Consider the following 24,423-nt stretch of genomic DNA (forward strand, 5'->3'; position numbering starts at 1 on the left):
GGCCTGATGTCCCAGTATTGAAAGTAGCCTTCCCACAGGGGGCCGGATGGGCTAGAATCCCCGCACAGCCTGAGACGCTCCCCCAACCCAGCAAGGCATTAACGTAGGCAAGCTTCCCGACCACCAACCCCAACCGACCCGTCCCTGCCGGCGTGTCAGCTGGGGACCCGAAAGGAACAGGGGCGTGGCCACTGGGGACCCGAAAGGAATGGGGTGTGACCGCGAGGTACCCGAAAGGAACAGGGGCGGGGCGCAGGCTTCGGCGCGCTGGAGCGGGGGGGTAAGAGGCCTCAGCCCCAGCGCGGGGGAGGAACAGCAGAGCACTCGGCCCGGGGGGAGGTGGGCGTGGCGGCGGCGCGGGAGGAACTACAAATCCCAGGGGGCGTCACCCCGAGAGGCGGAAGGGGCGGTCTCGGGCGGGGCGGGCCCGAGCGAGACTGAACGAGGCAAGAGGGGTGTGAGGGCCCCGCTCCGGCTGCTGGCGGAGCGCTCGGGAGACCATGTCCAGCGGCAGCAGCTGCAGCCAGACCCCAAGCCGGGCCATCCCCGCCACTCGCCGGGTGGTCCTCAGCGACGGAGTGCACCTGCCGCCCGGGGACTACAGCACCACCCCCGGCGGCACGCTCTTCAGTACCACCCCGGGAGGTAGGCACGGGCTCGGGGGTCGCCGCGCGCCCGCTCTGGGTGCGGGCGGTGTGGAGAACGGACTGGGCAGAGCTCGAGGGCTCGGGAACCGCCAGCTGGACGTGGCGACCTGGCTCCGGGGCGCGGCGGCTGGGAAGAACGGATACGGGGCATCAGGGAGGCGGTGAGGGTCACGGAGGTGGCCACAGGGAGCGCACGGGGGGCCGTCTTCCATAGCCCACCCTCTGGGTGCGAACTCCAGAGCCGCGGCTGCAAATGCCACCACATTAGTTTCCTGCTTTCTGGGAGAGACAGCTGAGTCCTCTCACCCAAACAAACGCACGCTTCCAGGACTGCCACATGCCAAGGTGTGCTGCCCGTTGTGGGTGCTGGGGGCAGTTCTGAGGCGGAATAGGGTGGGGTCAGGGTGACCCACGAACCAAGACGAGGCCGGGCCTGGGGTTTTTATGGAATAGGTTGTTGGCGTCACTGCCTCTTGCGGAGACCTTTTTCCTTCCCGAGGCACCCCCAGCTTTGGGCTGAAGGTGCTCGCCTGCTCCAGCAGTGCCTCGACGACACGGGTGGCAGATCGCCCTTTTACGCGTGTGCTTCTCAGCGAAGGGACCTGGGGCCGCGGGCAGCGCCGTGCAGAAAAACACGTTCTTCTGCCCGGGGGGGGGGGGAGGGGAGGGAACCGTGTGACCTCCCTGAGAATGGATGAGGAAGAGGAAGCTGAGCTGGCGCGGGTGGGGGCCCGCCTTGGGCTGCCCTCGGGAGCCTGGCGTTCCCTCCCAGCCCCGGAGTCCCGGCGCACGGGCGCTGATGAAACCTGCCCGCGCGTTTGCATGATGAAACCCTCGTGCTCACCACTTCCCTCTCGTCCTCGCGCTGTTCTCACCCGCTTCTGCCCTTCCCCCCTCCTCTTCCACCCTCTTCCACCGCTCCTTCCCAAACTACTCGAAAACCGCCGCAGATTCTGGCGCTCCGCTGAGACCCACGGGTGGGGACGGACGCGCGCGGGCGGGTCTGCAGCCTCGTCGCCTGCCAGCGTCGGGGCCACATGCTTATTTTCTCAGGCAGCTGTCCCGCCACCAGCGAGCACAGCCAGACCCGAGGTCCGGAGCTGTTTGATCCAAAACATACAATGTTAGAGCTGTTAGCGATCTTAGACGTTCTTGTACAACGGTGCCGCCGTATTCTATGGAACGCGGCACTGAGGCCCCAAATACGTGCCCACTGTGCAGTGTCCCACCGTTTCCACAGATTGAAGAAGGAATAGCAGCCAAGCATAGAGGGGAGAAATGCTGCCTCATCTATTAAAAATGATCCAGGGAAACGTTCCCAGCGACCCTTCCTACCACTCTTTGACTCAAATTCTCTTTCCATGCTGGAACTTACATAGTCCACGCTGTTCTGCTTTTTCTGTGTCATGATGTGTCTACCGGGACTTTTCTGGACAGTTTTGGGGCTCCTTCAAGTGAGGGTGTGAACCTGTGCTTGATCTCTTCGGGGTGGGCACTGAGGCAGGCCTGAGGCTCAGGTGGCCCGATTTTGCAGCTTTGTTGCTAGATGGGATGGGTCGGATTGGAAGCAATAGCCAGGGGTGCCGTTGATAGGGAGCTGCCCCTTCTCACTTTGCACTGGGAAATAGGGCTTTGGGGCAGACCTCAGCCAATCTACCTCTTTTTGAAGGTCTTCAGTTGAGAGAGAGAAGAAGGGGCATCAGAGTGTAACTTCATTTCTGAGGCCAACAGGAAGGAAGCTAGCAGTGCCTGGAGCCTAAAGCCAGGTCTTTCTTGTCTGGGGTGTCCAGCCGGGGAGGCACAGCTCACAGCCCGTAACCTGGAGGATCCAGGCTTGTCTCTGCCTCAGCCAAATCGTGGAGTCTTCCTCCAAAGCCCACTTCAGCCCAAGCCTTTGCCGCCCCTTTGCCCAGGGCAGAGGAGCTTGACCTAATGAGAAAAGGTCATTCCTGGCCCTCTTCTGCTTCAGTCTGGAGTGCTGTTTCTCAGTCTTCGATGTGCATACGAATTACGTGGGGACCTCATTTCAATGCAGATTCTGATTCTGTAGGTTTGCGGTGGGGCCTAAGATTCTGCATTTCTTTTTCTTTTTTTTTTTTTACATCTTTATTGGAATATAATTGCTTTACAATGGTGTGTTAGTTTCTGCTTTATAACAAAGTGAATCAGTTATACATATACATATGTTCCCATATCTCCTCCCTCTTGCGTCTCCCTCCCTCCCACCCTCCCTATCCCACCCCTCCAGGCGGTCACAAAGCACCGAGCTGATCTCCCTGTGCTATGCGGCTGCTTCCCACTAGCTATCTACCTTACGTTTGGTAGTGTATATATGTCCATGCCTCTCTCTCGCTTTGTCACAGCTTACCCTTCCCCCTCCCCATATCCTCAAGTCCATGCTCTAGTAGGTCTGTGTCTTTATTCCTGTTTTACCCCTAGGTTCTTCATGACATTTTTTTTCTTAAATTCCATATATATGTGTTAGCATATGGAGTTTGTCTTTCTCCTTCTGACTTACTTCACTCTGTATGACAGACTCTAGGTCTATCCACCTCATTACAAATAGCTCAATTTCATTTCTTTTTATGGCTGAGTAATATTCCATTGTATATATGTGCCACATCTTCTTTATCCATTCATCCCATGATGGACACTTAGGTTGTTTCCATCTCCGGGCTATTGTAAATAGAGCTGCAATGAATATTTTGGTACGTGACCCTTTTTAAATTATGGTTTTCTCAGAGTATATGCCCAGTAGTGGGATTGCTGGGTCATCTAACTAGCTCCCAGTGATTGGTGTAAGTACCACACTCTGAGTACCCAGGAATTAGTGGAATGGGACAGCCCTCACCGTTTCAGTCCTCCGCGGTCTGACCAAAAGTGATGCTTCTATCCAGGTAAACTTCTCTTGAGGTTGGGTTTGGCATCCATCTTTAAACCAGGGTCTGGAGAGCCAGACTTTTGACAGAGTCTTCCTGGGTGGGAAGTGTCAGGAGCTACTGGAGTAAAGTGTCTGCTGGTCACTCTTGCTGGGAAGAACACTGCAGTGTCTGTCCCTGGGGCAGAATGAGAGCAGGTGACCTGAGCCGTCTCCATGCGTGTGACTCACTTTGCTTTCCATGGTCATTAACCCTACACAGGCTGAGTCACTGATCTGAAGTTAGGTATCTGGAGAACTTAAGAGAAATTTACTTCAGGGAGTGTCACAGATGAATATTTGAGTCTGTGGAGTCTTGTGGGTTGTTTTTTTTTAAATTTTATTGAAGTATAGTTGATTTACAATGTGTTAATTTCACTGTACAACGAAGTGATTCAGTTATACATATATATTCCTTTTCATATTCTTTTCCATTAGGGTTTTTTTTTTTTTTTTCTTTTTTGGCCACGCTCTGCGGCATGAGGGACCTTAGTTCCCTGACCAGGGATCGAACCTGTGCCCCCTGCCTTGGAAGCACAGAGTCCAATTCACTGGACTGCCAGGGAAGTCCCTCCATTATGGTTTATCACAGCATACTGAATATAGTTCCCCGTGCTATACAGTAGGACCTTGTTGTTTATCCATTCTATATATATTAGAATAGTTTGCATCTGCTAATCCCAAACTCCCAATCCTTCCCTTCCCCACCACCCCTTTCCCTTAGCAACAAGTCTGTTCTCTGTATCTGTGAAGTCTTAAAAATCTCCAGTAACACCATAAACCAGCAGAACCTTTGAGTGGGTCAGATACCTTCATCCACCCTTCCCGCACCAACCTCTATGTTCCCAGTTCCTTATTGGTTGTTTGACCCCAAAGCTGTAGGGGTTGTTGCTTGGGTGGTAGTCATACCTAAGCCCTGGACCTGGATAAGGTTAATCAGAGGTACGCAGGTAGGACTACAGGTGTTACTGGCACCCTATTTGGTTAGACAAACAAAGTCTGTGCCCAGGAAACTTACCTTGGGGCAGCTCCCAGGTCTGGCTGTGGAACAGACAGTGCCGGGAAGATGGGGAGGTGGGCTGGGCACTGAAGCTGGGGTACAGCCAGTGTCCCCAGGCCTTAGTCACATTGTCTCTCTTTTTTTAAAAATAAATTTATTTATTTTATTTATTTATTTTTGGCTGCGTTGGGTCTTCGTTGCTGCGCGCGGGCTTCCTCTAGTTGCGGTGAGCAAGGGGCTACTCTTTGTTGTGGTGCGCTGGCTTTTCATTGCGGTGGCTTCTCTTCTTGCGGACCACGGACTCTAGGCACGCGGGCTTCAGTAGTTGTGGCACGCGGGCTCAGTAGTTGTGGCTTGCGGGCTCTAGAGCACAGGCTCAGTAGTTGTGGCGCACGGGCTTAGTTGCTCCGTGGCATGTGGGATCTTCCTTGATCAGGGATCGAACCCGTGTCCCCTGCATTAGCAGACAGATTCTTAACCACTGCGCCACCAGGGAAGTCCACATTATCTCTTTATTACAGGTTAAAAGAACTTGACATTAAGGCAAGGAGGGAACTGTAATGGGCCTCCTTTTACACTGACCTGAGCTTCCTTTTAAAGCGTTTGGAACATTCCACACTATGTGCCTCATTAAAGACTTTGACGAGGACCCTGGTGTAGAGCATCCCAGACTCCCTCCAATGCCCATGGCCTCCCTGTTCTTAAGGCCTTTATGGCCTGGGAAGACAGTGTGACCTCGAGGGCTTGCGTTGCAAGTTAGAAAGATGAAGTCACACCTGAAGTAGAATTATAAGCATCAGAGTTTTATCTATAGACTGAAGCAATTAGCCAGACACCCCACGCCACCCCAGAGAACCTGTATGATATTAAGTGAGAATTGCCCGCTCTAAGTAGTCGACCTGGTAGGCCTTACATTCTAACAATGCAGACACAGCTGTTGGATTTGAATTGCCTTCAGAAGCTTATGTATTTTTTTCCTCAAAGGTGGCAGGGCCTCATTATTTGAAAAAGGAGTTTTTTTGTTTTTTCATGAAAGAGCAAAGAAGTCCTTCATTACCACATTTGGTGAAAGGGCCAGCAGGATGGTACCGTATTGTTCTCTTGGTATAAAGTAGTGAGGCGTTTGCTTGTCAGGTTGTTATTTGATGTCGTTCCTGGAAGAGGAATTAGGAAAGGGCAGAATTACTGAAAAAAGGATTGCTTCTTAAGGTGAAACGGACAAAAGGTATTCATTTGTGTGCATAGATCCTTGTGTGTTCAAACAAACAAAGGAAAAATCTGTTACTTTCTCATCTTACTGAGATCCATGCCAGCGTTCTTCCTGCTTTATGTCATAACAGTGAATCACATGTATTTGTTTACGTGTTTGTTCCCTAGGTTAGATAGGAAGTTCTTTCAGAGACGGCTTATTTTGCAGTGCCACCAGCTACGTGTGACGTCTAGAAGGTGAAGGGTTGAAAAGACTCCTGCAATGAAAGCATTCTCAGGGTAACCTAGTGTCTCTACCACCAGGCCTGGGTCTGAGCTGGCTTAATAAGAATATTTAGAATTTTCTTTTCTGTCCTTTCAGTTACAGGTATAGTTATTTATCTTGGAAAGTCCCAGAGGCAGAAGCTAACTTTCTCTGAACTTTCCCACTTATCCCAGTATTATTCCCAATCATTATGGAGCAGAAAGTGGAAGGAAGTGACTTTTTATACTGAGCAACTCAGTATTGGGGCCCAGGTCTTAGACACTAGGATTGCTGCTCTTTATTTACTTGTTTGCAGCCAGTATTGCTGACTAGGTGGAAATAGGTGACATCTATCCATGGCATTTGGATGCTCAAGACATGGGCCTTGTAACCCATTGCTTATGCCCATGAAGGTTCATGGGGAGAGCTCAGATACTAGACCCAGAGATACTTGTCTTGATGAGAATGGCTGTATCAGTTAGCTACTGCTGTATAACAAGCCGTCCCCAAACTTAGTAACTTCAACAACAACAACAATCTGTTATTTCTCTTCATTCTTTGGGCCAGTTGGGCATTTTTTGATCATCTTGCCTGAGCTACTTCTCTGGCTGCATACAGTTGGCAGCTGGATTGCCCTGGGCTGGAAGGTCCAAGATGGCCTTAGCCACCTGTCTGGGCATTGCTGGGGACAGCTGGAAGGTTGGGCTCTCTTTCTGTCCTCGTGGTCTCACATCATTCAGAATGTGAGCTTATTTCCATGGCAGTTTGCAAGGCCTCTTAAGGCCTAGGCTCAGAAGTCACGTAATGTCACTGACATGGTATTCTATCAGTCAAGGCAAGCTGTGGGCTAGCCCAGATTCAACGAGAGGGGAAAATAACTCCTTTGAATGAGGGAAGCCGCATGTGCAAACAGGGATTGGAGGATTTATGCGGACCACGCTTTTAGACGATGTTCCACAAGGGCCAAGCCTCAAAGAACAGTCCTTTAAGAAGACTTAACTGCCCGTTCTGCTGTGTGGCCAGCAGAGCCAGAGCCAGGTGTAGAAGCAGACAGGAATCACAAGCCTGTGTATTGACCGTTGGTTTAAGAACAGAGGACACCTTCCTGATAATATTGAGTCATAGATCTCATGCCCCATTTTCAAGCCCTTCTGTCCAGCTCCAGAACGCCAACCATACAGATGGCCATGGTGCCAGGCCACTGGGCCATACATTCACTTGGTGTCATGCCTTCTCTTACTAACTGCCGCCCAGCCTACCTCTTTCCCCTTCAAGCAGCCGGGCTTTGGGTACACCCTTCAGAGGAGCCCGTGCTTGCCCAGCCCTGCTCAGCACTCGCATTTGAACATCCTTGACTTTCTGGAATACTGGCAAGAGGATGATGTCAGGTGTCTGAGCCCAGCAGTCCACAGCTGGGTGGGAGGGAGACTACTGGGGGTGCAGGCGGGTTCACAGTCAGCACACGCCTGGTGAGGCACACGGTGTGGAGGTGAAGAACTGGGTCTCTTGCCTTAAAGAGTGGGTGTGTATAAGTGGGCTTCTCTCTCTCTCTTCTTTTTTTTTTTAAAGGGCTCTGGGGAGTGGCAGGGAGACTTCACAAAGGAAGCAGACTTGGGTTTTATTTTATTTTTAAAATTTTTAAAAATTTATTTTATTATTATTATTTTTTGGCTGTGTTGGGTCTTTGTTGCTCCGCGCGGGCTTTCTCTACCTGCAGTGCGGGAGCTACTCTTCGTTGAGGTGAGCAGGCTTCTCATTGTGGTGGCTTCTCCTGTTGCAGAGCACGGGCTCTAGACACGTGGGCTTCATTAGTTGCAGCATGGGGGCTCAGTAGTTGTGGCTCACGGGCTCTAGAGCACAGGCTCAGTAGTTGTGGCACACGGGCTTAGTTGCTCCGTGGTATGTGGGATCTTCCCAGACCAGGGCTCGAACCCGTGTCCCCTGCATTGGCAGGCGGATTCTTAACCACTGTGCCACCAGGGAAGCCCTGGGCTTCTCTCTTCTGCTCTTCTGAACAAAAGGGGAAAGTGGGCCTATATTAATTTGCTAGGGCTCCCGTAACAAAATCCACAGACTGGGTAGTTTAAACAAGTTTATTTTCTCCTTGGTCTGGAAGCTGGAAGTCCAAGATCAAAGTGCCGGCAGGCTTGGTTTCTCCTGAGGCCCTGTCCTTGGCCTGCAGACCGCAGCCCTCTTGCTGCCTCTGCACCTGGTGGGTGTCCTTCCTCTGTGGAATCTCTCTCTCCTCTTACAAGGACACCAGCGTGTTGTTTTAGGGCCCCTACCCAACGGCCTCATTTTAACATAATGGCCTGTTTAAAAGACCTTCTCTCCAATTAGGGTTACACTGAGGTACTTGGGGTTGGGGCTTCTGCATGTGAATTTGGGGGGTGCCGTTCACAAAAAACAGGGCCCCTCCCGTTTCCAGCAACAACAGGGGTGGGGCATTTCAGACGGGCACTCCCCTGTTGGTAGTGAGTTTCGGAGGCAGCCTTACCTGGCTCTGCCAGGTGCACAGGGAATGGGGAGGAGCTGGGCTGGCCCTAGAAGAATTCATTCAACTATTTTGTTCTGAACGTCCCTGTAAAAGCCTTGTCCCTTCTGCTTAATTTTCGAATCAACTGGCCTATTCCCTCATGGGGCCTGAAGGGGGGGCCCTTTGCCACTCGCTGGTGGCACCTTTGTTACTCCAGGACCTTCATAAGACCCCTTGACCCTTGAGAACGTGGGCATCTTGGTTCTCTCTGCAGAGCTGGCGGGGCCAGACGTGAAGGGCAGGCTTGGAGGGAGCGTGCTCTTCTGCTTCTCTACCACGATTCTCTCCCAGACCGGTCGGCTCTGCTTGCCAAGCAGACTGCCCAGCAAGAACAGCCGCCCAGGCAAGGGCAGGGAGGGAGAGCCCTGCGGGCCCGCGCGGCTGCAGCTGTGCCTCCCGGTCGTCGGGGCACCGCCGGTGAGCCGGCTGTAAGCTCATCCGAGTGCGTGGCTCCCGGGAGGCTGGCCCGCGTCCGAGCACAGGCGTCCGGCCCTCCGCCTGACCGTGTTGTGAAATGCTCTCCCGGCCCTGGAAGGGGAACAGCAGTTCTAGGAATTCCGCGCTTGTACTCTTGTTGGGCCTCACGTCCTGGGAAGGAGCGCTTCTGCCTGGGAGGCCCGGGGAGAGCGAGGGACCAGCGTCTCAACTTACAGGAGCCGCCGCATCCAGACGCCGCTTGGCCCCGAGGGGAGGGCGGGACCGCAGGGGGGGCGGGGGATGAAGAAGGAATCTAGGAGGCCTCCCTCCCAGGGAACGTCCTGTTCTGGCCAAACAGGAGGGAAAGGTGGCAGAAATCTGGAGACCCCTGCGACTTCCCCAGTGGCCGGTGCGGTGGCCCCGCTGCCCTGCTCGTTATAAACCGAGGCTGGTGTTTGGGGTTGGAGGCGACGTGGGCTGTCTCTGCCTCGGGATGGCTGCGAGGGGCCGGCCTTTCTGAGCCTCAGTTTCCTGTCTGCGAGTCGAGGACAATGTGTCAATGTGTCTCCCTCCGGGGGGTCGAGGGGGCCACGGAGACCTAGCAGGTCAGGCTCTGAGCGCCGCCCCCCTGCCCACAGGCAGACAGGGCTCACGTGGTGATGTGATCTTCAGGCCACTCCTGGGAGGCGCGGGTCTTGTTGGCACCGAGCTGTGGAATGAAGCTGGGACTGGGAGATGAGGGCTGGTGTGTGGCACACCCGGGTTTGAGCCCAGAACTGCTGCGTCCCCGGCCCCGGGCTAGTTACACTTGAAAAGCACCTGCCCACAAGGAGATCCTAAAAATAAACGGTTGGTGTCAGAGCTGAAACAGACCTGAGAGATTACCTCTAAATCCTGGCACAGGGTTGGTGCTTTAAAAATAGTTAGAATGAGCCCAGAACAAGCCCTTGTTTACCGGTGAGGAAACCAGACCCTAGGGAAGGTCTGCCTTGCTTTATATGTTCAAACAAGCTGTCCTCACCCCAAAACCTGCCTGGAGAAAAAATGCCATTCTTGCATTTGGTGCACATAAGGAGTTTAAAGTCCCAGATGACACCAGTTATCAAACATGCCATGGTTCTTTTTAATTTTTTGGCCACACTGTACAGCACATGGGATCTTAGTTCCCCCACCGGGGATCCAACCCACGCCCCCTGCAGTGGAAGCGCAGAGTCTTAACCACTGGACCGCCAGGAAAGTCCCCTTGTGGTGTTTTTTTTTTTGTTTCTGTTGCTGTTTTTAAATTAAATTATTTATTTATTTATTTGGTTGTGCCAGGTCTTAGTTATGGCAGGCGGGCTCCTTGGTTGCGGCCCGTGGGCTCCTTAGTTGCGGCAGGTGGGCTCCTTAGTTGCGGCTTGCGAACACTTAGTGGCGGCATGCATGTGGGATCTAGTTCCCTTACCAGGGATTGAACCCCAGCCGCCTGTGTTGGGAGCGCGGAGTCTTACCCACTGCGCCCCCAGGGAAGTCACCTTGTGGTGGTTCTTGAAGCATGTTTCTGTGGACCAAAAAAGGGTGGAGGATGCCCTTACCCTCCCCCATCTCCACCCTTGCCCTTTCCCCACAAGTCTCTTCGCAGGGTTGCTTGCCTTCCCTCTGATTTGTCCCAGTTCTTTGTGTTTCTTTGTTTTGGCCCCCATACAACTGATCCCTGGTGTGGATGGGACTGAATAAAGGGTAAAGTATGTCACGTGAAGCCACACTGGCCATGGTAATAGCTAGGGTTTGTTTGTTTAGGGCTTACTTTGTGTCAGCCACTGTGCTGCCCCACGCAGTGACCCTGTGAAGTTGCACTGTCGTCATCACCATCATCCCCATTCTACAGAGGAAGAAATCGAGGCACAGAGACGTGGAGCAATAACGCCCAGAGTGGGTAGAGCCAGCAAGTGGGAGAGCTGAGTCTCTGACCACTAGGCTGTAGGAAGAGCAGCACTGTATTCTCTCCCACCAACCCCTACTCCAGTGTTGTTCCCACCCTTTCTCTCCATAGCTGGGAACTCTGGCAGCCCGCTGGACTTACGGCCATGCATTTGAATGGGCTTTCAGTTAGAAGGCAGCCTCAGTTATTCTCTATATGTAGTTCGAGACCCAACCTTGAACTCTCCCCCAGCACCCAACAGGATCCCAGCTACACAAACGGTTGGAAGGCTGATGGGGGTGGGGGTGGTCCGCCTCTCTTCTCCCCCCGGCCCTGCAGGGCGGCAGGTTCTGGATTCCCCTGCTCTGCACCTCCAGTACCTCCCATCTGAGGTGCCCATGCACCGCCCCCCAGTTCGGGGCAGTGCAGAATTGGGGTGATTTGGATGATTCTCTGCCTCAGGGGGTTAGGGTCAGGGGGCTTGGATTCTCTGTCGCCAGCGGTACACATGGGGTAGGTCTCTCCCTGTCCCTCTGTGATCCCCACCTATGCCTCCATTTTTATTTTTATTTTTATTTATTTATTTATTTTTTTTTGCGGTACACGGGCCTCTCACTGTTGTGGCCTCTCCCGTTGCAGAGCACAGGCTCCGGACGCGCAGGCTCAGCAGCCATGGCTCACGGGCCCAGCCGCTCTGCGCATGTGGGATCTTCCCGGACCGGGGCACGAACCCGTGTCCCCTGCATCGGCAGGCGGACTCTCAACCACTGCACCACCGGGGAAGCCCCAATGCCTCCATTTTTAGACTCCACACGCTTGACAGTAATCGTTTGTTTCCAGGTCTTTCTCCTCCGACTAAGTGTGTGTCTGAGATCAGGGAGCTGTTCCTATATCTAACGGTCCCTTACATCCCTCACACCTGGCCTACTGTGTTCCAAAGGGGTTCAGTGAGGGACTTTTCCCTGGCAGTCCAGTGGTTAGGACTCAGCGCTTCCACTGCAGGGGGCACAGGTTTGATCCCTGGTCGGAGAACTAAGATCCCCGCGAGCCCCATGGCGCGGCCCAGAAACAAACAAACAAAGGGGTTCAGTGAGTGAATACACGACTGACCCAGCACACCTATTCTCAGAGCATGGGATTGAGCAAAGACCGGCAATTTTGTGGGTGAGTGTTAACACTTCTCCTGATCCTTGAATACAGTTCTGGAGTTAAAGTCTAGCGTGGACGGGGCTGGTACACATGGCCTGGAGGTGCTGGCGGGTGAGCTTACCACTCCTTCCCCAGCCCAGCAGAGAGCCCCCTGGGCTTTCATGGGGTGGGGAGGCTATCTTGTTCCAGCCACGGCAGTTTTAACTTGACTTACTAGGAAAGGAGATTCTGACCTTATATCCTTAATTTATTTGTTTGCTTAATATCCCTATATCCTTATTACAGTTTTTTATTAAAAAAAAAAAGTTCAGTGTAAAAGATGTTTTCTTTGCCTTAATCCTTATCTCACCCCCAAAGATAACCAAACACAAAATACAGTTCTGTGACTTTTTCATGAAATACTGTGGACGGTGTACATTTTTCTTATTCCAGTAGTACCTGCACAGCATTGCATTGTAGGTCTGACCCATAACTTATTTAACTTGTCCCTTAGTTTAAAAAAAAAAATCAAAGTTGTATATATATAAAGTTATAGGACTTCCCTGGTGGCGCAGTGGTTAAGAATCTGCCTGCCAATGCAGGGGGCACAGGTTCGAGCCCTGGTCCTGGAAGATCCCACATGCTGCAGAGCAACTAAGCCTGTGCGCCAGAACTATTGAGCCCGCGTGCTCAGAGCCCGTGTTCTGTAACAAGAAGCCACCACAATGAGAAACCTGCACACTGCAAGGAAGAGTAGCCCCCGCTCGCCGCAACTAGAGAAAGCCTGTGTGCAGCAACGAAGACTCAACGTAGCCAAAAATAAGTAGATAAACAAATAAATAAATAAATTTATTTTGAAAAAAGTAGACAGGGACTTCCCTGGTGGCACAGTGATTAAGAATCACCTGCCAAGGCATGGGACACGGGTTCGAGCCCTGGTCCGGGAAAATCCCACATGCCGCGGAGCAACTAAGCCCATAAGCTACAACTACTGAGCCTGTGCTATAGAGCCCACAAGCCACAACTACTGAGCCCACATGCCACAACTACTGAAGCCGGGGCGCCTAAAGTCTGTGCTCTGTAACAAAAGAAGCCACCACAGTGAGAAGCCCGCACACCTCAATGAAGAGTAGCCGCCACTCACCGCAACTAGAGAAAGCCCGCGTGCAGCAATGAAGACCCAATGCAGCCAAAAAATAAATAAATAAAAATTAAAAAAATAAAAACAGTAAACTGATTTTTTAAAAAAAGAAAAAAGACTCATCTCTCAATTCATGAAAAGTCTCTTTTCTTTTTTTCTATTTAAGTAAATTCTTTTGATCAAATTTTCTTTTCGCTCTTTCTTGACTTCCTATTATCCAGGATTTGGGTACTATCTCTAATTGGTTATCTTTATGTCTTCTGCTCCCTTTATTATCTGTTTTCTCCTGTTGGTTTTGATTTGTTTTGTTTTGTTTTTGGCTGTGATGGGTCTTTGTTGCTGCATGCAGGCTTTCTCTAGTTGCGGTGAGCAGGGGCTACTCTTTGTTGAGGTGCACAGGCTTCTCATTGCAGTGGCTTCTCTTGTAGCGGAGCATGGGCCCTACAGCACACGGGCTTCAGTAGTGGTGGCGTGTGGGCTCCATAGTTGTGGCTCGCAGACTCTAGAGCACAGGCTCGGTAGTTGTAGCTCGTGGGCTCTAGAGCACAGGCGCAGTAGTTGTAGCTCGTGGGCTCTAGAGCGCAGGCGCAGTAGTTGTAGCTCGTGGGCTCTAGAGCGCAGGCTCAGTAGTTGTAGCTCGTGGGCTCCAGAGTGCAGGCTTAGTAGTTGTGGCATGTGGGCTTAGTTGCTCCGCAGCATGTGCAATCTTCCCAGACCAAGGCTCGAACCCGTGTCCCCTGTATTGGCAGACAGATTCTTTTTTTTTTTTTTTTTTTTAAATTTATCTATTTATTTTGGCTGTGTTGGGTCTTTATTGCTGCGCGGGCTTTCTCTAGTTGTGTCGAGCGGGGGCTACTCTTCGTTGCAGTGCGCAGGCTTCTTGTTGCAGTGGGTTCTCTTGTTGTGGAGCACAGGCTCTAGGCATGCAGGCTTCAGTAGTTGTGGCACGTGGGCTTAGTAGTTGTGGCTCATGGGCTCTACAGCACGGGCTCAGTAGTTGTGGCGCACGGGCTTAGCTGCTCCTCGGCATGTGGGATCTTCCCAGACCAGGGCTTGAACCCATGTTCCCTGCATTGGCAGGCGGATTCTTAACCACTGCACCACCAGGGAAGTCCCTGTTGGTTTATTTGAATCTCATTAAATGTTGTGAGCTTTTTTCAGAAATGCATGGAGACATTTGACTGTTTATATTTAAGAGTGAGGTGCTTAAGAGCTGACCGGAAGCCCCTTGTGAGTTGTGGAGACCGGTGGACTCAATCTAGTGGCTAGTTGGTTTTTTGCTCTTGGGATACCCCCTCCCAAAATCCGTTTTTACAGATCTTTATCTTTACTCTTGATTCTGAGGCAGGGCAGGGCTGGGGGTTTGAGGCCACCGTTCAGGAGGTCAGCTTTACTTATTTTCCGTCTCCCCTCCTCCTGGGTGAGGAATGTGTGGCACCTCTCCCTGTTCTCAGCCCCCATCCCCATTTTCCTTGATGCCTCTAATTCCTGAACCTTCCTGGGTTCGGACCCCGCTTGCTTCCTGTTGTAACCTCCACTGCCACCTTCCTGCATTAAGTTGTCACCCTTTCCCTCTCTCTGTTAGAACCACAACTCCATTCACTTTCTGTCTTCATATATCGTGATTTGGAGAACAGTTGGAGCCCCTTTTGCATCCAGGTGGGAGCATGTGCTTCTACTTGTTCTTGGTGTTTTGCACGAATTGTGAGAGAAGCAGCAGGGAACACTGTCTTGGCTCTACCAGCTGGAAGCTGCCTAGATCCTCAAAAGCTTTTGTTTATAGAAACCTAGTGGAGGTGAGTCATTTTCCCTTACATGGCGAGGAAGTAGGCCCTCAGCTGAAGAGTGTTACGTGGGCACTGGCTGGTGTGACACCCACATGCGCCAGAGCATCACACTTGACCAGCACCTCGCTCAGCCTCGCAGGGACCGTGGCATCCCCTGCTGGTTCCCACTTCCTGTCCCCGTAATGCAGGCCACGCCCCCAGTTCCAGGAGACAGCAGCAGCCTTGTCACCTAAGGTTTCCTATTTTTGACAGTATGGGACTGTGTGTGTTTTGTAAAGTTTGTGTCCTCTGTGGGAGGCTTAGGGAATTTCCAGAAGATCACTGTTCACTGAAGCTGTGTGATGGTGGATCCCATGAAGGGTTGGAAGAAGAAAGGGTTAAAAAGCCAAAGCAGCTTCATCTCCAGCTCCCATCCTTCACCAGCCCCAAATTAGTCAGTGGTGGCTTTGTGGTCTCCTCCCCTCCCAGGCTCCATGCCTTGTTAGCTGACTTTCTGAACGCCGTTTACCATCCTACAGCCTCCATCCCTGGCTGAATTATTCTGATGGTGGCTGTCTTGGGTGCCACCTCTGCTGACATTTAGATTATGGATTTTATTAACTGAAATGAGGATTTTTATTTTTAAATAAGTGCACTAGCCATAGGATAAAGGGCACATTGTTTATTTCTTTTTCTCTTTTAAGCGTAATTACTGACTTTTCAAAGGCTGGGGGCTACTTCTGAGTATGTACCCTGAAGAATTGAAAGGAGGGCCTCAAGATATTTGCACACCCATGTACCTAGTAGCATTATTCACAATAACCAAAAGGTAGATGCAACCCGAATGTCTGTGGATAAACAGAATTGGTATAGCCATACAATTGAATGTTATTCAGCCTTAAATGGAAGGAAATTCCCACATGGGGTCCAACCATGTAGATTAACCTTGAGGACATTATGCTAAGTGAAACGAGCCAGTTGCAAAAAGACAAATACTGCATGATTCCACTTATATGAGGCACCTAGAGCAGTCCAGCTCAGACAGACAGAAAGTGGAGTGGTGGTTGCCAGGGGCTGGGAGAGGGGGAGTTGTTTCCTGGATAGAGTTTCAGTTTGGCAGGATGAAAACAGTCCTGGAGATGGGTTGTACAACCATGCGGATGTACTTACACTACTCAACTGTACATTTTAAAATTAGTTCAGATAGTAAGTTTTATGTTATTTCTATTTTACTACACTTGTTTAAAAAATTTCTGAGGGCTAGTGACCTTTAAAGAACCTCCCCAGAAGCTGCTGACCTCCAAGTTCTTTGTTTTTTTAAATTTATTTATTTTATCTATTTAATTTTGGCTGCGTTGGGTCTTGGTTGCTGTGCGTGGGCTTTCTCTAGTTGCAGCGAGCGGGGGCTACTCTTCCTTGTGATGCGCAGGCTTCTCATTGTGGTCGCTTCTCTTGTTGCAGAGCATGGGCCCTAGGCCCGAGGGGTTCAGTAGTTGTGGCACGCGGGCTCAGTAGTTGTGGCTCGCGGGCTCTAGAGCGCAGGCTCAGTAGTTGTGGCGTACTGGCTTAGTTGTTCCATGGCATGTGGGATCTTCCCGGACCAGGGCTCAAACCCATGTCCCCTGCATTGGCAGGCAGATTCTTAACCACTGTGCCACCAGGGAAGCCCTCCAAGTTCTTTTTTGAGACGATTGGATCTCCAGCTCTTAGGTTCAACTCCAATGGGGTCAGTTCCCTACTCTGTGGTGAACAAACCAACAAAAAAAGCCAAGGTGGTATTAAGGAGTTTGGGGTTAGCAGATATAAACTCTCATATATAAAATAGATTAAAAAGGTCCTACTGTAGAGCACAAGGAACTGTGTTCAATATCCTGTGATAAACCATAACGGAAGAGAATATGAAAAGAATATATATATATGTATGTATGTATATGTGTGTGTGTATATATATATGTGACTGAATCACTTTGCTGTACACCAGAAACTAACACACTATTGTAAATCAACTATACTTCAATAAAAATAAAGAAAAAAGTGATGGACTTCCCTGGTGGTCCAGTGGTTAAGATTCCACCCTTCCACTGCAGGGGGCGCGGGTTCGATCCCTGGTCAGGGAAGTTCCACATGCCGTGCAGTAAAGTGCCAGGCCGTGAGAACTAAGAAACAGAAAAATGGTCCCATCTCTGAAGCCAGGACGTCCTCCCTCAAGGAGAGGGCTCCATTGTTCTCCATTTGTAGCCCACTGGGCTCATAGGCACACAGCCCTTCATGGTACAGGTGAGGCCCGAACGACGGGGGTCCGGGGGCAGGCACAGAGGGTGAGGTGCACAGGGCCACCCGGCTGGTTGATAGCAGAGCCTAACGTACAGCGCCGTTCTGTGTGCTTTGCTGTCCACGCCTCCCCCTGGGAAACGTGAGCTCTGAGCTTTTGTCCTGCTGGTGATGAGGGGCAGGGCTGTCAGCCTCAGCAGTACTGCCTCTCAGAAGAGGAAAGCAAGACTGGGCGGCCGCCTAGACAGGCCCGAGTCTGACTGGGACAACTCAGCAAGGAGGCAGAGTTCACCTTGGGTATCTCTCACCATCCTCTGCTCTCCAGCAGCCCGGGTCATCCTCAGCACTGGAGCCCAGTCTTATTAACTCACATCAGAGCTCGGATGCAAACCGGTCCCTCTCCTGGCTCCAAGGGTTAACAGAGAGGCAGTGCTCAACATTGAGAAATGAATCTCAGCTGTTGGAATGTCACTCAGCAGAGCCATTAAGTGAGGGACGTATTTCAGGGCTATTGATAAGGAAGGGCATTCCTGAAGTCCTTGCATCCTGGTTTCTAAACTGGGGCCATTCACCGTCCATCTGCAGTCTTTATTTTTTTTTTCATTGGATTATAGTTGATTTACAGTGTTTCAAGTGTACAGCCCAGTGATTCAGTTATGCAATACATATATATATAAATCTATTCTTTTTCAGATTCTCTTCCATTACAGGTTATTACAAGATATTGAATATAGTTCCCTGTGCTGTACAGTAGGCCCTTGTTGGTTATCTATTTTATATATCGTAGTATGTATATGTTAATCCCTAACTTAGACCTCTCCCTCATCTGCAGTCTTTTTATTTATTTATTTATTTATTTATTTTGGCAGTGTTGGGTCTTCGTTGCTGCATGCGGGCTTTTCTCTAGTTGTAGGGAGCAAGGGCTACTCTTCATTGCAGTGCGCAGGCTTCTAGTTGCAGTGGCTTCTCTTGTTGTGGAGCACGGGCTCTTGGTGCGTGGGCTTCAGTAGTTGTGGCACATGGACCCAGTAGTTGTGGCTCGCGGGCTCTAGAGCGCAGGCTCAGTAGTTGTGGCTCACAGGCTTAGCTGCTCCGCGGCATGTGGGATCTTCCCGGACCAGGACTCGAACCCTTAAGTGGTTAAGTGGATTCTTAAGCACTCCACCACCAGGGAAGTCCCTCCTCTGCAGTCTTTATCATACTTTGCATTGTACTTGTACATATATTTAATATTTCTCTTTACATCACCTTCTCTTTTAAATTTAATTTTTATTATTACATATATCATGTAATATATAACATGTACTATTACCATATTCAATTATATCCTATTGTATTTATTAAAAGGAAGCTTGATATCACAACTGTATATGGAAAAACCAGACTCACTTGCTGTAAATAGAAGGTAGCTATAAAAAGAAACATAATGACAAGAAGACAGTTTTAAATTCTGGCTAGATTCCTCTGCCTGGTGATGGCTAGGAGCCTGGGGCCTGCTCCTGTTGAGAAGGGAGCCGTCAGCAAATGTTCAGAAGGTGTTATGTTACTAGGACCACGCTGGTGCTTCTGAGATAATCAGGATTAAACTAGGGCCCAACGGGAGTAACCTTCTCAGTCTTCACTCTTGTTTGAGGAATCAGCTGGCCTCCCACCAGGCTCCTGGGTCCTCTGCTTGAGAAAACACGCCCTTTTTAAGGAGTCTCCCAGGCAGCTGCCCTCATAGGAGGGGTCCTGGGTGCTTTAAGGACAGTGAATCATAAGACATAGTTCCTCACCCTAGGGTGACTCTTCAGAAAGGAGAGTCACCCTCTCTCCTGTGTAGAAGCCCTGAAGTAGGGACGCATCGGAGCGGATAGGTAAAGGATGCTGGGGGCGGGGGTGTCTCAGGGGAGATGGGCTGAGTGAAGAGCGGCGTGGGGCGGGAGGGCTTGAGTCCAGACAGGAAGCGTTCTCATTTTTTACTGGTTGGGGGGATCACTTGATTTTTCTCTTTGCCCCTCTGTTAATGGAGTTAAAGATTCTGGATATCCCACGAGGGTGCTGTAAGGACAGAATTGAAAAATGCATAAAAAACGCACTTTCTCCGCTGTCGGATGTGATTGTCGTGAGTGGCGACACCGAGCACAGGGTCTGGGAGTGAGTGGGTGGGCTGTGAGCAGCAAGCACAGGGGAGGATGGATGCGGTCAGGGGGCCACAGGATCGCCCGCGGGACGGGGAGCCAAGGCAGTTTGGTAGCAGCAGCGTCCTGGGCTGCAGCCAGGCATGAGTAAGCCTCACTCCTCCGTCCGGGCTTTTGCAGGAAAACCCCCCACCTGCGCTGCAGCCACACCTCAAAGACATGGGGGAAAACAGCAGGCTGGGGGGGAGCGGGTGGTCCGCCATGGCGTTATCAATGTCCCCGCCCCCTGCCAGGTACCAGGATCATCTACGACCGGAAGTTCCTAATGGAGTGCCGGAACTCACCTGTGACCAAAACGCCCCCGCGGGACCTGCCCACCATTCCCGGGGTCACTAGCCCTGTGGGTCATGAGCCCCCTACAGAAGCCAGCCAGGACCACCTGAGCAGCAGCCCAGAGGACAAGCCGGCGGGCGGTGAGTGGCCGGGCTCGGCCAGGCTCTCCCTGGGGAGGGGGATGCGTGTGGTCCCATCCGCTCACGGGGAGTTCCAGGGAGGGGAATGATGCTCCTGCTTGGAACTGCCCAGAGTCCAGAGGGTGCGGGTAGGGACTGGAGTGTAGAACTTTCATCGGAACCAGCTTTCCCGGGGAAAGGGGCCCAGGAACCGGAGGAAAGGCGATTTGGCCTCATATAATCTCATTAGTGGGGAGCTTGCCAGGGGATCACGCAGCCACTTTGAGAAGCACTTTAATAACCTTTGTGTGATTGTCCCTGAAGTGTTTCCGCGTGTCTATGATACTCGGAGCCCACCCACGATATTTGTGGGCAGGAGGTGACATCAAAGTCACCGCATCCTCACCCTCTAGGAAATTACATGTCTGTGGGATCAGAAAGGCATCCGGGATGCCTTCTGTTAGGGTGTCCATAGCGGATTGTGGAGACGGTAGAAACAGTGCAACCAGTTGTTTCTGCAGGTACCACATGGGGTAGCTGGGTCCTTCCTGGTGTCTGTTCCCCACACCCCCTGCCAAGCGATCAGAGCAGCCGCCCCGGCAGAGGTGTGTGAATGCCCTCTTTGTGGCATCGAGACTGGCTGGCCAGAGCATCTGTGCGCTCCCGCTACGTGGAGGACGCAGCATAAGCACTCGCAGACAACCTGAGTCAGCCTGGAGGCTGCTGACCCTTCACCCAAAGGCGGTACACCAAGCCCGGACAGGAAGCAGCTGGGACCTCAGGCTGGGCTGGCTCTGCTGACAGCAGCAGAGAACCCGTCTCCCCAGAACTCATCGCCTGCAGGATGTGGTTCATTACTAACTCGGGAACCCCACCTCCCAAGACAGGCCCCAGTTGCCTTGCCTTCAGACTTGGAGAGCCTTGGAGGGAAGGGAGGTGGACGGGCATAGAGAGCGCAGTAGGAAGGACGGCCCCAGGCAGCGCAGTTCCCTGCCCTGTGTTACAGGATGGAGAGAAGGAGGGATAGAGTCACGTGGTCGGTCCCCCTGCTTAAACCAAAGACTGGTAGTTGAGGATGGAGGTTGTCAACACCTGAAATGGTTGTGTCACCACTACCTGAAGGCTGTCCATCGCCCGCACTTGCACACCCTCTTCCCTCCCAGTTTCTGGAACTGCTCTGGCCCATAACAAATGCAGGTTAGCCCAGCAGTGCCCCAGGCCAACAGCTCTGACCCCACAATAACAGCCTAGTGGTCTGCATGGTTGTTGGGATGGGGTGTAGTGGAGGAGGGGGACATGATTGTCCATTTTGCATAACTGGCTATGAGAAGCCAAGGCTCCTGCCCTTGGACCCACATATCTGTGGGTAGACGAGGGTAGTTGTTCCCCTCCGGGTGTCACAGCAGGCATCCTGCCCTGTGGAACCTTGGAGCAGCCTTGGCCAGGAGACCGTGAAGGAGGCAGTTCCATTAAAAAGGAAAACAAGGGAATTCCCTGGCGCTCCAGTGGTTAAGACTCCACGCTCCCAATGCAGGGGGCCTGGGTTCAATCCCTGGTCAGGGAACTAGATCCCGCAAGGCACAGCTAAAAGATCCCTCACACGGCAACGAAGAACCCGAGGGCCGCAGCTAAGACCACGCACAGCCAAATAAATAAATTAATTTTAAAAAAAAAGAAAAAAACAAGCTGCCGCAGCATGAATTACTTGAAAATTTTAATGGTAAGAGTTGGACAAGGGCAGTGAGTGGCTGAATTACCCAAATAACTTCCGTATCGCAGGGTCAGGCTGTTCTGTGGGAAATCGGATGTATGCCTAGTAGGTCAGGGTACCACTTTCTAAACCAGAAGCTGGGACATGTGCTCAGAAAGGGCTTACGTTTAAGAAATATTTGGGAAGTTGTATTTATTTCAAATCACAAGGAGCCATTCACTCTTATTACAGAATTCAGGGCTGTCACCTCTCCTGTGGGGAGACGTGGTCTCTGTGCTTCATTTGGGATTGGGGGAGGGAGCACAGCTGGACGTGTGTTTCTGGGAATTCCTGGTCCTGCCCTCTCTCCGTTCTCCTTGGAAGCACAGACCTGGCCCGGCCCTGCTCTCCTTGTGGGAACAGCAGAATGGGAAACCACGCCTCTTCTTGGCCTCTAGAATGTCAGCGCTCCCACATGCCCGTGGCTCACCTGGCCCTCTGTCTCTTCTCTCCCCAGGTGAAGAGTCACAGTTTGAGATGGACATTTAAAGGGCCAGCCGTCGGAGTGAGCAACGCCGCTTGGGCCCCAGAGGCCCGTCTCGGGAGAAGGGTCACACCAGCCAGGCCTTACGAAAGTCACCATCCTGGGCAGCCGTCGGGTGTGGAGCCTTCCAGCCCCGCCCGCTGCTCCCTCGCTCAGGGCACCTGCTCCCCTCCCCCTTCGTGGACACCAGCAGATACCTCCGTGTGCCTGCAGCCCTGCAGGAGCTGTCACCCGAGGGCAGTGACCTCAGGCACACCCTGCAGCCCAGGGCCAGCTAGTGGACACGCTCCGGCTCTCCCAGCCCCCTCCTCCGGGGGGCGCACCCACCCCTTCCTCAGGTTGGTGTGCGGGAAAGCTCCCCTCCCCCTCCCTTCCCAAGAAAGGAAATAAAAGCCACCTTCGCCCTAGGGCCAAGCGTTGGCCCCTGTCTGAGCTCTTTTCACCTCCATGTGGATAGCTAATGCCAACTACTCTGTGCCATGCTTGTCAGGCGCTTTCTATACAGCATCTCGCTTGACCGTCACACGGATCCCGTGGGGTGAGTAGAGCACGGGTTGGCCTCGCTGTCCAGCTTGGGAAGGTAACAGCGCACGCGGGTCCAGGACAGATGTCATCGGGGCAGGGTTGGAGCTGCACTACTCTCCATCTCCTGTTTTGCGGTGCTAGGTGCTACCTCTTTTCTGGGCTGTGTCCCCCCCAAACGTGTCCAGTGGCTCAGTCACCTTAGCTCTGCGGGCCCTTCCCTGCAAGCATCAAAGGGAAGGAGAGCCTGACCCCACGCTGACATCGACTTACTGATCCACGTGCCCCTGGTGTCTGTCAAGTGTCCCTTTGTATGAGCTGCCAGGGGAACATGGATGTGAGAAGCTCTCTGCCTTGGGGATTTCACTGAAATGTAAGATTTGCCCATGAGAAAAGGTAGCGTAAAAGAGGTTGTATAGGGTTGGTAACCAGCGAGTGGTCCACGCAAGGGGAGGCTTCATGGAGGTGATGCTACCGCTGGGTCCTGAGAACGACTGGCTGGGGGGAGGCAGGGGCCCATGTTGCCAAGGGCAGGTGGTCTTGGGGAACCAGGCTGTACAAGGACAAGACATCAAGTTCCCCGCTTTGGCCAGAGCGGGCAATTTGTGAGGGTAGGGGTGGCTTATAAATGACAGAAAAAGGGGGGCCAGATTTCTAAGGGCCCTGAATGCCACGTAGAGGTCCCTGCTGAGAAGCAGCAGGTGTTTCTCATCACGGGGTATGCTGGGGGGTGGATGGCCTTTGACCACGAGGGCATGGCTGACCTGGACCTCACCAGCTCTGGACTCAGCACTTGTCAACCTGCCGTTTGGGGAGCAGAAGGCCTTAGTGGCCAGGTCCCTTGCCTGGTTTTTTTCTATAGCTGAGTTGGAGTCTCCTCTCCTGGCAAAGACTGTGACGGCAGCTGGAATCCCTGTGCCTGGTGACAGTGTGCAGAAGGACCCGGCCGTGGGGACATGTTGACTCCAGGCATGCAGCACATCCTTTTCCCCTGGCTAGGGAGTAAGACGGTGGAGGGGCCACCATCTGAGCTAAGGCAACAACTAAAGCCCCAACTAGGATCAGAGTAGAGATTGGCCCAGTCTTCCCAATCCCTCAGCTTTCCCCTAGAAGCGTCTCCCTCTCCCCTTCTGACATGCAACCAGAGGCCGTGCTCACAAGTCTACATGATCACAAGTGCACTCCCCTTCTTGGTCCTACCTCTCAGGATCCAAGGGACAGAGTATAAAATTTGGCCTCTCGGGGGCTTCCCTGGTGGCGCAGTGGTTGAGAGTCCGCCTGCCGATGCAGGGGACACGGGTTCGTGCCCCGGTCCGGGAAGATCCCACATGCCGCGGAGCGGCTGGGCCCGTGAGCCATGGCCGCTGAGCCTGCGCGTCCGGAGCCTGTGCTCCGCAACGGGAGAGGCCACAACAGTGAGAGGCCCGCATACCGCAAAAAAAAAAAGTTGGCCTCTCTGACAATAAGAACATTCTTCACAAGTTGTGAGCCTTCCCACAGAACAGAAGTATCTCCTCCAGAAAACCCAGGTATTGAGCATCATCCTGGCTGGGTGCTGTGGAGTAGTCTTCGTTGCTGGATGTGGGCTTTCTGTAGTTGCGGCGAGCAGGGGCTACTCTTCGTTGCGGTGCGCGGGCTTCTCATTGTGGTGGCTTCTCTTGTTGTGGAGCACGGGCTCTAGGTGCACAGGCTTCAGAAGTTGTGGCGCGTGGGCTCAGTAGCTGTGGCGCACGGCCTTAGTTGCTCCACGGCATGTGGGATCTTCCTGGACCAGGGCTCGAACCCGTGTCCCCTGCATTGGCAGGCGGATTCTTAACCATTGAGCCACCAGGGAAGCCCGACAGGTAGGGTTTTAATGTAGGGGGGGCCTTCCTGGATCATGGATGGCCTGAGGTACAGGGGCCAGGAGAGCACGTTAG

The 24,423-nt window shown here is 52.3% G+C and overlaps 1 protein-coding gene across 1 annotated transcript; it reads left to right on the forward strand.

The window, feature by feature from the left end:
* The first annotated feature begins 437 nt into the window (after positions 1 to 437).
* EIF4EBP1 (eukaryotic translation initiation factor 4E binding protein 1) lies at positions 438 to 23,647 on the forward strand. Its single transcript, XM_030833254.3, has 3 exons — positions 438 to 645; positions 19,590 to 19,769; positions 21,956 to 23,647. Exons 1-3 carry the CDS (start codon positions 501 to 503, stop codon positions 21,985 to 21,987), a joined length of 357 nt encoding a protein of 118 aa, XP_030689114.1. The 5' UTR covers positions 438 to 500; the 3' UTR covers positions 21,988 to 23,647.
* The last annotated feature ends 776 nt before the right edge of the window (positions 23,648 to 24,423 follow it).

Source organism: Globicephala melas, chromosome 21, assembly GCF_963455315.2.
Source record: "Globicephala melas chromosome 21, mGloMel1.2, whole genome shotgun sequence".
NCBI classification, from domain to species: Eukaryota; Metazoa; Chordata; class Mammalia; order Artiodactyla; family Delphinidae; genus Globicephala; species Globicephala melas.

Excerpts from the sequence above, each read along its gene's own strand:
- EIF4EBP1 (XM_030833254.3), top strand. The coding sequence starts at position 501 with ATGTCCAGCGGCAGCAGCTGCAGCCAGACCCCAAGCCGGGCCATCCCC. Across the intron at positions 646-19,589 it reads CTTCAGTACCACCCCGGGAG|GTACCAGGATCATCTACGAC; the intron begins GTAGGCACGGGC and ends GCCCCCTGCCAG. Across the intron at positions 19,770-21,955 it reads AGAGGACAAGCCGGCGGGCG|GTGAAGAGTCACAGTTTGAG; the intron begins GTGAGTGGCCGG and ends TTCTCTCCCCAG.